This window comes from Bactrocera oleae, chromosome 5, assembly GCF_042242935.1.
Source record: "Bactrocera oleae isolate idBacOlea1 chromosome 5, idBacOlea1, whole genome shotgun sequence".
Taxonomy (NCBI): Eukaryota; Metazoa; Arthropoda; class Insecta; order Diptera; family Tephritidae; genus Bactrocera; species Bactrocera oleae.
This window is the reverse complement of record NC_091539.1, coordinates 11625153-11638800: the sequence shown is the minus strand read 5'-3', so window position 1 is coordinate 11638800 and position 13648 is coordinate 11625153. Positions and strand designations below refer to the sequence as shown.

At 36.3% G+C, this 13648-nt stretch overlaps 2 protein-coding genes across 2 annotated transcripts; one reads left to right on the top strand and one right to left on the bottom strand.

Annotated features, from left to right (window-relative positions):
• Positions 1-107: 107 nt before the first annotated feature.
• On the top strand, positions 108-1598 carry LOC106615414 (protein SREK1IP1). The gene is made up of 2 exons (XM_014231616.3): positions 108-399; positions 460-1598. The coding sequence occupies exons 1-2, from the start codon at positions 295-297 to the stop codon at positions 979-981; spliced, it is 627 nt and encodes a 208-aa protein (XP_014087091.1). The 5' UTR covers positions 108-294; the 3' UTR covers positions 982-1598.
• Positions 1599-1720: 122 nt separating this feature from the next.
• LOC106615411 (putative leucine-rich repeat-containing protein DDB_G0290503) lies at positions 1721-3811 on the bottom strand. Its single transcript, XM_014231612.3, has 2 exons — positions 3639-3811; positions 1721-3589 (listed from the first exon to the last, which is right to left on the bottom strand). The coding sequence occupies exons 1-2, from the start codon at positions 3692-3694 to the stop codon at positions 1813-1815; spliced, it is 1833 nt and encodes a 610-aa protein (XP_014087087.2). The 5' UTR covers positions 3695-3811; the 3' UTR covers positions 1721-1812.
• Positions 3812-13648: the final 9837 nt, after the last annotated feature.

The following is a 13648-nucleotide window of genomic DNA, read 5'->3' as shown; positions in this document are numbered from 1 at the left end:
AAAATAGCGGAAATAAAGATTTAAAATGTTTTTATTATCTGTTATCTATTAAAGCCAGAGTTGTTACGCTGCAACGATTACTATTAATACAAAACCGATTGATCTTACTCATGACTTTGTTTTCTTTTTTTTTATTGTGCGGTGCGAAAATTTGTTGTTTACCTGGCAAGTAAATTAAGGTTAAGCGGAAAATTGTCAAAATATTAAGTTTTTAAGCCGCAACATCAACTTCCCGACTCCAAAGCAATACAGTAGCAATTGGAACAATTAATAACAAGTGACCACCGAAACAAAATGAGCTTCCCACTTACTAATCCCAATAAAGAGACTATACGTGCGGCCTGCAAAAAATGTGGCTATGCAGGACATCTGACTTATCAATGCCGCAACTTTTTGAAAGTATTATTTATTTAAAAATAAATTTTTTATAATTTCAAAATAATGTAAGTACATTTTCAGGTTGATCCAAATAAAGAAATTGTACTTGACGTTTCAAGTACTAGCTCGGATTCTGAACTTGATTATCTCACCCCATTGACGGAACTTCGTATGAAGGAATTAAAAGAAAAGGAAGCTGAACTGCTTAAAGCAAAAAATGAGAAAAAACACAAAAAATCTAAATCAAAGAAGTCTAAAAAGTCAACTTCCTCAAAGAGACGTAAAAAGAGCAAGAGGAGCGGAAAAAGTAAGAAGCATAAAAAACACAAAGAAACCTCATCATCTAGTGACAGCAGTGATACTAGCAGCAGTTCAGATTCCAGCACCGAAGAGTCAGAAACTGAGTCGGATTCAAGTGATAATGAAGAGTCACCGACAAGCAGTGATGATGAGTATGGCCGCAAGAAAAAGAAACAAGGAAAATACAAGCGCAAAGCCGAATCACAAGCTATGCGTCCTAAAAAAACGCGTGTGAAGCGCAAAAGACATCGAGCTTCAGCACGACCTTCCAGCAGTGAAGAGGACGAAACAAGCTCCGATTAAAAAAGGTTGTGTTTAAAGTGCGATTGCAATGAGTTGTATTAGCTGGTATAAGTGGTGCCAGCGGCTTACAAATACATATAAAGTACATACTAGCTTACCTTTATAGTTTTTAAAGTTTAATTCTATTTAATAATTTTAAAAGTGAATTTTACATATGTATTACTATGCTAATTTAAGCATAAACTCAGCGTGTATGACCATACTTACATTTAGCTAATAGAGCTACCACTGCCCACTACTTGTAATAGATAAATATTACATGGAAGCTTATTTAAAAAAATGACTAGTTAACTTTTTTTAACTTGAAAGTGGATTGTATACGAATAATGCTCATACATATGTACGTATACTATGAATAAATAAATATGTATATGATTAGTTAAATTATATTTCTCAATGAAAATCATAATAGCTTAATTTCATTACACAACAGCATACTACACATGAATATCATTGCTTGTTGAATTTCTGTAAAGCCTTAACGTGTAAATACTTATGAGGAAGCAGGAAAAGGGAACATTCAGTTTATACTATAGTTAATCAATGAGTTGTTCATATAAATGACCGAAAACAGAACACATATACGTATATACAAAACAATAAAGCCACAAAAAATATTTTTTTAGTTTTTATGCGGTAGAACTCTGGGTTTTGGAGAAGCAAGTCTTTGAAGAATCACAATATGTGCACTGAGCATTTTTATAAGTTAGAAATCTATATTTGAATTATTTCACATCCCTTCATATAATATATGTTTATACTTTATTAATTCATACCATTTACAATTAATTTACAAATCTGTTGAACACACAAAATATAAGTTAACAAAAGCTATTCTTCCAACTCGTCCATTGCTCTGAGCGTTTCCTCGCGTATAGTTTTGCCAACTACCGCTATAACCGCATGCTTTTGCATTGGCACAATAGTCTCTAGTTTTGCCGCTAAGCTCGCATATAAATTGTTCATTGTCTTTTTTAATACTGTTTCGATTTGTTGTTCAACACTTAGTTCATTGTCATGGCGTAAAGCGATATTGAGGCGCTGACTCTCCAACTCCAATTTTTCTTTTTCTTCTAATTTCTTTTGCAAATCTGCATTTTGCGTTTGCAATTCAAGCAGCGTGTTGTTGGCAACTGTTTCCCTTTGCTTACACTCCTCGACCAACTGTTGTTGTGCAAGGATTTCATTATTGCTTTTGGTCAGTTGTTGCCGCAAATCGCTTTCACTATTTTCACACTCCACCAGTCGCTGTTGCGTGATTTTGAGCTCCTCCTCGAGTTGGTGTTTACTCGCAATTGTATTTGCTAACATATCTTGATCATCATTTAAGCGAATTTGATGCGTTTTCAATTGCAAATTTTTCTCTGTTAGTTCTTTTTCCCGCTCTTCAAATTGTTCGTTCAGCGTAGCGCGTTGTTTGAGTAGATCACCCACCAGCTCTTCTAGACTATCGACATTAGCCAGGTTTACTTGCTCCAATTCGGCACTGTACGTACGCAAAATTTGTTGACAAATTGGCGCACTTTGGTTTTTCCCTTCAATTATTTGTCGTAGGTTTCTGTTCTCTTTCTTAAGTTCCAACACTTTTTCCTCCAGTGTTAATATTTCATCTTCTTTATTAAGTTTGTGACTGGAACTAGCCTGCATTAAATCGATTTTGTCAAGTACCTTTTCAACTTTACCCTCCAACCTGCTAATATTCATACGCAGCTCCGAGCCTTGCGTACGATTTTCGGACAGCATCATTTGCATGAACTGTGTTTCGAAACAGGAATTCGTATTGGAAATAACATAAGGATTGATTTGGCCAACTGGTAATGCTTGCGCCGTAGACAGCGCTCTGTTACTGCTACGTGGTGTTGAATTCTGTATGTGACGTGGCGTTGTTATTGGTGTGCTTATGGTCTCCGTATCTGACGAGTCAGTGACTTCGGCACTGCTTTGCACATGTGAAGGAAGCTCCATTTTCGGTAATTGCTGACCCATTTTGGCCATGCGTGTTATTAGCGTTGTCTTTGTCGGCTTCGCAGGCGCAAATGGCGGCTTTTCTATGCTCTTTAAAAATATTTGGTTATTTGTGAGTACATCTTCTTTATTAGATACTTCTGTATCCATTTCTGAAATAAACTCCTTTCTTTCTTTATTAACTTCTTCGCCTATTTTTATATTTAGTTCAATCAATTTCGCTACAAATTCTTCGGTGTTAACACTGGCGTCAAAATAAACACTCCAGCAGCATAAATCATTATCATAGAACTGTAAATAATTATTGTGGCGATGAATTTGTATCGTTTCATTTCGCAACGAGCATGTGGTAAGAACATTCAACTTGGCCTTGTAGATGATAATTCTGTACTCATTTTCAACACTTTTCAATAATGCCACACCTACTTTTCCGATACTAACGTCTTCTTTATAAGCTTGCGCTACCTTTGCTAAAATAGTTTGCCAAGCTTGCACCATTGTGCTAGGACTTGAGTTGACTTTTTTCTCATTCAAATTAGCTGATGTCTGCTTTACAGGTTGGTACTTGAGCGATTCTTGCTCTTCTTTACCAACTTTGTGCTGTGCTTCGAGTCCAAAAAGGTTTTCCAAATTTGTGTTTTGCCTAAAACAAAGTAAGGGTAATTTTTGACCGTAGTATTGAATTAACTTACCGTTTCAGCGATCCGAAAAAATCTTCATCTGTGCTTGCATCCAGAGAAAAATCCATTTTTAAAACATATTTTTTTTAGCAAACTACCAATTTAAAAAAAAAAACAACAAATGTTAAATACGAAAATTTCTAAATACAAATATTTCAATATGAAAATTTACTTCAAAATAACTTTTTGATTCATAAACAAATAAACAGCTGTTTTAGCAGGTGATAACAATAGTGTTAGTGTTGCCAGAAAGAGAAAATGTAATTAATAATTAACTTAAAACGTACGCATTTAATAAAACATTAATTTATTTGAAATATTTGAATATAAAATAGCCAACTTGGGGGAAGTACCGACGATCTCTTTTAATTTTTTTCTTTCCCTGGAGCTTTTGTTGGTACTTTAACGGTTAACCAGATACTCTTTGATTGGGAGAAAGGGTACAGTAGCATAGGCAAAAAAATGTAAGATGACTTGACCTCATACGGCATGAAAAGTGGTGATTAGAGTCATGCGGCGAATCGTTGAATGCAGGACATAAATTAGAAACGTTAGGGTTGATTCTGTATATGTAGGAGTTTAACTTGCTACAGTACCCAGAATGAAATTGCGCAAGGATCACTCTAGATTCTCGTGGCAACTCGAGCTCTTCGCCTGCAATGAGTTGCCATTCACTGAGAGGGAGTCGGTAAAGTTGTTGATGGCTCCACTGTGAATGGCGGTCAGTACATGTCTGAAGATTGTTGTGTCCGAAGACTGGTCGGCGTATTGTTCAATGTCGTCAACGTAGTCAGGTAGTACGAGGTGATGGTAATTCTCTCTGGTGATTGGGAGAGTTTTGCTATGTAGAAATTAAATAGTAAAGGGGAGAGGACACCAACTTGCGTAACCCTTCTTAGTTCAGATTTTTGACCTCGAAACAGTACGAATGATTGTCGACCGCTTAAACCATGGAGGGAGCGTGGATGGTTCGATAGCCTCAACTAGCGTTGTGTGCTTGATCAAGAGCTTTTGACAAGTCTAGCGCTACTAGGATCGTCTTCTCACGGGGTGGCTTCTGGGTTAGGTCATGAACTATTTGACGCTAAGTGCTGTGGGGGTGCTGTGCACTTTTCGGAAGCCATGCTGGTGGTCTGCTAAGGCCATGCAGGTGTGGAGTGAATGTCGGGAGTAGCATGTCCTCAAGTGTCTTCACTACTGGGGAAAGTAGAGTTATCGGATGATAAGACTCTCTTTGTTGGCGGGTTTCCCAGGTTGCAGTAGTGGGACCACTCTTCCGAATTTCCACACATGGGGTATTTGAAGAGTAGTCAGCGACAGGCCCTTAGGTTAACAAATTTACTCCCTTCGAGTCTAGATGCTTTAGCATCTGCATGTTGATTCCATCAGGGCCAATGGATTTGGATGATTTTGCCTTGTTGATGATACTCCGAACCTTCTCATCGGTAAAAGAAAGTGGCTTTTGGCATTTTGCGCAGCCGCGAGTAACACATAGTTTGGTCTTATCAGTTAAAGGGTGCAATATAAATTGCCGGCTAAGTAGCTCTCGCACTTCTTCGGGTCCAAGGAGGCATTGCCATCGAATTCGATTTCAATCTCGTCGTCATGCCTCTTCAGATTTGACAATGCCTTGACAGTGGACCAAAGTTTACTCACACCGGTGGAGATGTTACAAAACTTCTAACGCTCTACCAATTTTGTCCGCTTATGTTGGTTTACATGCCGAATGTCGAATCGTCTATCTGTTTCACCAACTCCATCTCTCTACAATCGTTTGACAGGCAGGAGTGTCAAAGATCGTGGTCCGCGTTAAAGTCGCCACTTACCAAACAGTTTTCACCACTTATATTCGGGTTGTAAGCTGTTGGGCAACATATAACAGAGGGGATGAATACATATATTAAACATCTCTAGCTCGACATCCCCTGGTTGGATGGCAATTCCCTGACATTCAAGGACAGTATCGCTGCAGACCATGTCGTCGTCAATAAGACGATATGGCACAGTATTGTGCAGTAAGAAGGCTAGACTTCCCTCATTATCTCGCTCGCGATCCTTACGTATAATGTTGAAACCTGCACTACGCAGAAGATTTGAGCGGCTTTTTAACTTGGTTTCTTGGACCACAGTGACACCAGCTAGTACAAGAATTGCACTTGAGTGATATGACGTTCCGACGTATGGAGTGGTGGCGCTGTGCGTGGACATGGGCAATTTGCACGACCGTTGAGGCAATAGTGCGTTGGTAGCATGGGGAAACATAACTCGTGATCCACTCCCTGTGGCTCCATCCATCACATGTGTTGCACCTAACAGAGGTGGAGTTTGAATGAAGCCTCTTGGCGCATACGCAGCAGAAAAATTCCTCAGGGCCCGGGTTAGACTCAATGCCAGCTCGTATCAGAAGGATGCGGAGCAACTTAACTTCTTAAACTAAAACTTACCAATCCAAACGAGATTAGATCGCCGAAATAACAGCCCTTGGTCGGATAAAATCCGGTTCAATTCCGGTAACGTAGAACCAGCTGTTGTGGGAATGAATTGCCAGAGCTCTTTTTTAATGGTATGTGCATCCATGTTTTGTGCATGTGCGCGATGTTTAGATCATAGAAGTATACATGATCACAATCCACATATGTTAGTTTAATTAAAATTTTTTTTATTTAGCTCTTATAATCTCATCTGCATATCAAAACATACCATATTTTCGCTAAACAATTAAAAACAAGAATATAAACGAGGATTTTACTATTAGCTATTTATAAGTTCATTCTAAACACAAAATATTGCTGACATGCTAGTGATAAGCGTCGGCACTGCGACTTATTATTACCCACTAGTTGACCTCCAAACCAAGCACGTAGCCCGTCTGCTTACAGCTCAATGGCCCACGAATCGCATGCTTACAAATTCGAAAGGTATGAACTATAAAAAAAATAATTATATTCGTTTTTTCGGAGTTAGCTTTCCGACTTATGTTTTGTGGTAAACAATTGTCTATCACTCAGCTAAATGGATGTGTAAGCACAGTTACTGATATGAAAGCACGTTCCGCTTGTTTTGTTGATGCATACATATGTATGTATGTACTTTCCGTTGCATATCTTTGTTTCTGTTTTCATTATTATATTTGCTATAGGCTTTTATTTGCTTGCTACTTGTTTTGTTTTCATTCCCGTTTTTTTTCTGAACTCTGCTTCTGCTATTATTGAGGGCAGTTTGTGCCTATAATGTAATGCTGCTTCCGGACAGTTGGAGCCGGTATAACAACAACTTGCTTTTTTGTTGCTTTTTGTATTTCTACTGCTTTGTTCTGCTGCTCCCAAACGCTTGTAGCCGGTATAACAACAATTCACTTGTTGCTTTTTATTTTTCTTAATCATTCCTCACATAATACTTAAGTCATTTGTAAAGAATAAGTGAATATATTGAAAAAAAAAATATTTTCGGAAAGGTTTTATGTTCGGACGACGTTTTACACGGCACGTTTGCCGCTTCAATAAAATTAAACATAACAAACGCACTGAAATTTTAGCGGCGCAATTTTCATACAATTGTTACATTTATTGTTGTTTGATTATTTTATATTTTGTCTGACCTAGAATCTAACACGCGTTTGCTTGAATTTTACAATTTTTATTTTTTTATTACTTGCTTACACTAATTTGTATTTCGCACTCGTCAGCTCTCGTACTTATCGCTCCTCTGGTGTTTGTAAATTTGATAATATGAGTGTTGTTGGACATGTTGATCACGCATTGATTTTGGCTTATCAGCTTAATAATTTATATACATACATATGTATGTACATACATTTGCAAACCTACATACTTGTATATAACCAAATATTATTTACTATAGCAATTAAATATTCATGTAATTATTACAAAGCACGTACACCACAGAGCACTGACAGGGATGTTACTCCTGTAAAGTAAACAAACAGACGATTACGTCAAAGATAGAAGTGTCAAATACAAAACGTATGGTTGTTAGTTTCTTTTACTTTAAAAAATTTAATATAAACAAAATTTTGAAGAATTTATATAACAATTATTAATGGATCTGGATGCCACTAAAAATTATGTTTTTAGTCCTTTTAAACATTTAATTTGGCTATAAAATTTAACTTCGTCCAGATGGCTCTTAAATGTTCCCATGCAGTTTGCATTCTGACGATCGCATTCTTTGATTCAAACAGGGTTAGAAGTGAACGCTTCTTCACCGCAAGGAGTTTAAAACTCTCGCCTACTAAATCCAAAGCCATCCTATTCACCAACTGGGCGAAAGAATGCAGACTAGATCTGAACATTTTTGTCGATGACGTTAAAATCACGACAGCGAACTATCTCTAAATCTTGGGAGTTGCGGTTAATATTTTGTACACCTTCACTCCGCATACGACCGCTATAATTACCAAAGTACAGAGCCGCAACAAGATCCTTGGTTCGCTTTCCAACTGGGGTAAGGACAAAGAAACGTTGTTGTCGTTCATTAGTTACGCAGCCAAAATATGGTTGCTGAACGCAGTTAGGTAGATTGACTTGACTTTCCTCCAAACAGGGGTTTGGCACTCGCTACAACAACAATTAATTACTCAACTGCAACTCCGTGATTAATGGGCTCAGATCTTCAACGAAGCTAAATATAGTATAATAAATATTCTAAATATTCCGATCATGTTGGTCATTGGACAGAAAAAGTTAAACCTTTTGCTACAAATCCGTCAGCAATTCTATTGGTACTTTAAACTATTAGGGCACTACATTGATCGCTTAATATGAAAATTTTTCCAAAAGGTAGTAACAGAAGATCAGGTCGAACAATAAACAAAGATTCTTTTGCAACAGAGTAAGCAGTTATCAAAAAAACTTTATCAGACAGCCCGCAGTTTCCACGATCTAGAAATTTTTTTAGTAATCGGTAAAAAAAAATACAAGCACATATTTGATTTACTCACATAATTTAAGATTTAATATTGTTATAGATTTGTTGTTCAAAGAACGGCGTATGAAATATGCTTCTATTATCTAGGCTACTCAAATGCTATTTATTCGTTTTAAACCTTTCTAATGAATATTAAGTAAACAATTCAATGCATTTGTCATACAAATTAAACAATAATGCATATCCTTCAGGAAAAACCATAGCAAATTGAAAAGTATATCGTCAGTAAATTTTAAGAAGCTCCACATTATTTTCTAACTGTTAACTTAAAAATTCATAAATTCTTATATTTTCACTTTCGTTTTTTGTTCTCTTTTTTGAATGCGAAAAACGTATTTATAGCGTAGAAATAACTTGCCGAGCAGATATACACCTCTTTATCACTTTTCTTGCATTTTGAAGCAAGTCGCATCTGGAATTTAAATAAGTAACCCAATGCGTTATGGTTTTGTCTACAATCCAATTAGATTCGGCGGTCTAAGCTTGGTTCTACGGAACTTTATGTTAAGAATTGCAAATCATGCCTAATAAATTTCTAAGAACGGCAGTGGCTCTACTAAGTTATTTGTAAATAGATGGGGCATTCAATATGATGTACTGTCTCGCCTAATTTAATCACTTTATTATTCAAAAGTCAGGAGAAAACATATTTTTGAAGTACTTATGAACTGTATTTAATATTTCTCAGCAATATATTTTGAATTTGGTCTAATTGAGATTAGATGATACCGAAAAAATGAAGCCAAATCAAGTGGAGTTCAGTTATATGAAAGAAAAAACAAGTTTTATGAGAAAGTAAGAAAAAGCTTAAAATCAAAGATTCACTTCCTTCCAGTGCTTTATTACATAATTTGTAGAGCTTTTTAATTCTTTCTAAGTAAGATATGTTATAAGTAGTACTAAAAACGATATAAACAATCTGAATTATGGGTAATAATTAATAGAACGATCATGGGAAAGAGCGTCTTACTTTAGATTGGAACGATTTTAGAGAAAACAAGAATTCCTTTTATAGGTTGTAAGTTCTAGTCGAGTTGACAGTGCTTGGACGGTTATAAATTCGAGTCCTTTTCGGTTACGTAGACCCGACGGTCCCGAGAACGGTTTTTATACTAGTCGTAGGCTATAATTCATGATCCATTTCGGCTACGCAGATCTGATTGACGTCAGAAAAGATTTGACGATGACATACCTTTAAAGATCATTTATAAGAAATATATTTATAAATGTATATAATTAAGCTGGGCAAAAAAAATTTTTTTTTTCTTAGATCCCATAAAAATATCGTCAGAAATTGGGTAAAAAAATAATTTGGTAAAGGTTGAGCTCTTGATATTAATTTTAACTGTTGACGCATCGTGATTTTTATTTTCCAATATCAATGACACAGACATTTTTTCTTATTTTCTTTGGACATTTAATGCATTTGAGCCAATTATTGTATTGTAAAAATGAAAACTTATTGTTGCAGGGATTATATTGATGTACAAAAAAGGTCCAACGTGATTTTTTATTAAGTCGACTCGCTCAAAAGATATTCGAGGTCAAAGTCAAACCTTAAATCGTAAAAGATAGTTTTTACAAGTTTTTACTTGATTCCAAAAAATAAGACCTCAAAAACATAAACTATCTTATTTCTTATGATATATTATTATTATTTTACCTTAGGCTTAGTATATTAGTATATATATGTACATAAGTATGTACCATATACCATAAATCTGAATTAGTTTTATTAAATAATAATATATAATATATAAATTCATTCAGTAATTTTTTTAATTTTTCCTACACGTCACTAATTTCAATTGAGCGCAACCCACACATTTACAGCCAATTAAGTTCCATCAATTCCACGAGTGAAGCTCACAGCCCGGTTTACAGCAACAGCGAGCGAGTTTATTGACCGTCATTGGACTCATCGACATTGCAACAATATGCACTACAACAATAACAACAAAGAGTGCTGCTCAAAAGTGTAGTAAAGGCATAAACGTATGTACCTTCATACATACATACATTCATATATACGAGTTTCGGTACATCATCATCTATGTCGGCGGCTATTTGGGCAACATGGCGTTGTTGTCGTCGTCGTCAACTTGCTCAGCGTCAGGCGGTAGCAGCAATTATATACTTTGGTGCCACGCCACATCACTTGGCATATTTGCCGGTATTTTTCACGTTTTCACCGCTTGACGCTGCACATGTAGCCAGATAAATATGAATGCTCACACCCATATACACGCACACACATGCATACGTACGTACGTGCACATGCAATTGTAGAGGCAGCCAGGCGCGTTTATAGCTCATTGGGTGTTATGTGCATGGCGCTGCGAGTCGCAGACAATTGGACTGCTTGCATGGCATCGCTGATCACGAATCTCTACACCCACAGTTGGCAAATGTCTGAAGCGATTTCGGACGCACGTGAAGCTACACACGAAGACGGAAATTTAATTTTTATATATAGAAAACTTTTAAGTTTATTTTTAGTATTAAATCTTGATTTTTCGTTGACTTAAGATTTGGTGTACTCCAACTTTGCCACGTTGGCGCGCTGTTTTGTTGCTTTAGCAGCGCATTTGGTGTTGTTCTTGGCTTATGCGCGTCCCCACCATACGGCGATAGTCGCAAAAGTTAGTCTCGCTCACTTTTGACTTTCTGGTAATCAGGGTCATGCACGCTTACTGATATTCTTACAGTTCACTTTGTAAGTGTGTGTGTGTGTTTTGTTGGGAAATGCGTGCACCGCCCTGCTTACGAGTATGCTCCGCTTAAGTGCCATTCTAAGATGATTTATGTCAATAAGCTGTTGCGAGAGACCTTCGATCGCAGATATTTACTTCGACTATTTCTTCATGCTAGATGATTGAGTATATGAAGACTTTGTTTGCCTTGAATGTATTTTAGTTTGTTGGTTCGTCTGTATGTTTGTTTAAAATTTTGCGCTTGTTTCTTTATATATAATATATAAAGAATATATATGTATTTAATTTGGTATTAATTACAAATGTGTTCGTGTTTAAAATCACGCATGCGTATAGTGAGATTTCCAGCAGAAGAGCTGTCTTCGAGTTCACTACCCAAACTACGCAAAAACTAGTTTTAAGAAACTAAAATTAGATTTTTATACTCTGAACAGAGTATATTAAGTTTGCCACGAAGTTTATAACACCCAAAAGGTAGCGTCAGAGACCCTGTAAAGTATCTACATACATACATATGTATATAAATGATCAGCGTGGCGAATTGAGTCGATTAAGCAATGTCCGTCTGTCTCTCTATCTGTATATACGAGAACTAATCTCTTAATTTTTGAGATATCGATCTGAAATTTTGTACACGTCCTTTTCTCCCCAAGAATCAGCTCATTTATCGGAACCACTATAGAATATAGCAACCATACAAATAGAATGAAAAAAACTCTTTATTTGACAAGTTACATATCTTCACGAAATTTGGCGTGAATTATTGTCCAAGACAATGCTACAATCTCCGAGCAAATTGTTAAGATCTGATCACTATAGCATATTACTGCCATATAAACTTTCCGATGATAAGCGTGATAAAAATCTATTTAAACCTTTAATACGCTATAAGAAATGCATCTGTGAAGGGTACTATACATAGCTTCGCTGCAGCCAAAATTAACGTTTTTTTTGTTTGATCTTTAATATGGGACGATCCAGATAGCTACTGAAGTTCTACGAGTTTTCAATTTTATTGTAAAATTATAGAGTCTACTCTTCTTTCTTGGCAAATCTCTTGCCGCCGAACCTGTTAAGAAAAATAAAAGAATCTGATGGGTATACATTTTAAATAAAAAAGCCTTCAAAATTTTACTAGATGCGAACGTCTTTCCCTATACAAAATATCAACTCTCGCAAGTTAGATAATCATTCTTCTTTAACTAGCTGCATGTGCATGAAAATCTTCCCATACACCACATTAGACCAACTCACAGCGGAAAACGTCGCCGAGCATATGGCCAACAACGAAGAAAGATGGGAAGGCAGAAGTACAATAGATATACTATGTATAAGAAAAGAATGTTTCGTGTAATGAAGGGGTCTAGACGCAGCTTCAACAAAGAGTCAGATTTGAGAGAAATGCGGAATGCTTTCCCGAAATAATGCCAATTTTTTTGGGCAGAATGGTGGTTCTGGTTTCTTTTTAGTCAATGCCATCGCTAGAAATGGTTTCTGTGGTAAAAAATTGCCATTTTCTAAAACTTTTCGCAAGAAAATTTAACCTACTTGTTTTATTCAAGTCAATTGACATTTCTTACAACTATTCCTAAATATATTTAACCCACTTGATTTACTCATCCAAGAATATGACCCGAATTTAATTTGATTTTTTCTTCAACTTCAGCTCAAAAAGTTCCTTCTCGTAGTTGAGCTGGTATCGTCTCGCAAATTCTAAAATAAAGGTAATAGTACGCATTTACTTATTAGAAATCCCTTATAAAAGTACTTTCATCACCACAGAGTTTCCATTCAGTCTGTCTGGTCTTTAAATGAATTCCATAAGGACGTTGACTTACTTAAATTTGGATGTTCGCTGACCAGTCTGTTCCACATTCCTTCTTACATCTCTTAATTTTGTACAGATTTTTCCTAATTTTGATAAGTCTTCAGAAAGCGCTCTCACCTGTGGTAAAGTTCGAAGTTTTGTTAAAATATACAGGCTTTTCCATTTGTTCAACACCATCTGGATGTACACCACAAGTTGAAAAAAAGGTCTTTTTGTCATGTTAATCAGTTATGTATAAACCAATAATACATAAAATTTCTATAATTTCTCAAACTATACAAGTAAAATTAAGTATAAAAGACTGTATCGCCAACCATATACATGCAAAACATCTCTGAGACTCTCCCCCTCTATCCGCTGAACGCTAGAACTGTTTACTTGGTTACTCGCAGCCAATCCTTATAACTAAGGGCCTTTCACTATCCGCAAGTTGTGACTCGGTCAGTTGCCTATAGCTCGGCAATCGCAGATTATCCCATATTCGTGACCGGAATATAAGAATAACTATAACGTGTAATCCCTCCGAAAGCCCG

Coding starts and splice junctions, on each gene's coding strand:
- LOC106615411 (XM_014231612.3), bottom strand. CDS start 3,694: ATGGATTTTTCTCTGGATGCAAGCACAGATGAAGATTTTTTCGGATCG. Junction 3,590..3,638: donor TTTTTCGGATCGCTGAAACG/GTAAGTTAATTC, acceptor ACTTTGTTTTAG/GCAAAACACAAATTTGGAAA.
- LOC106615414 (XM_014231616.3), top strand. CDS start 295: ATGAGCTTCCCACTTACTAATCCCAATAAAGAGACTATACGTGCGGCC. Junction 400..459: donor AATGCCGCAACTTTTTGAAA/GTATTATTTATT, acceptor GTACATTTTCAG/GTTGATCCAAATAAAGAAAT.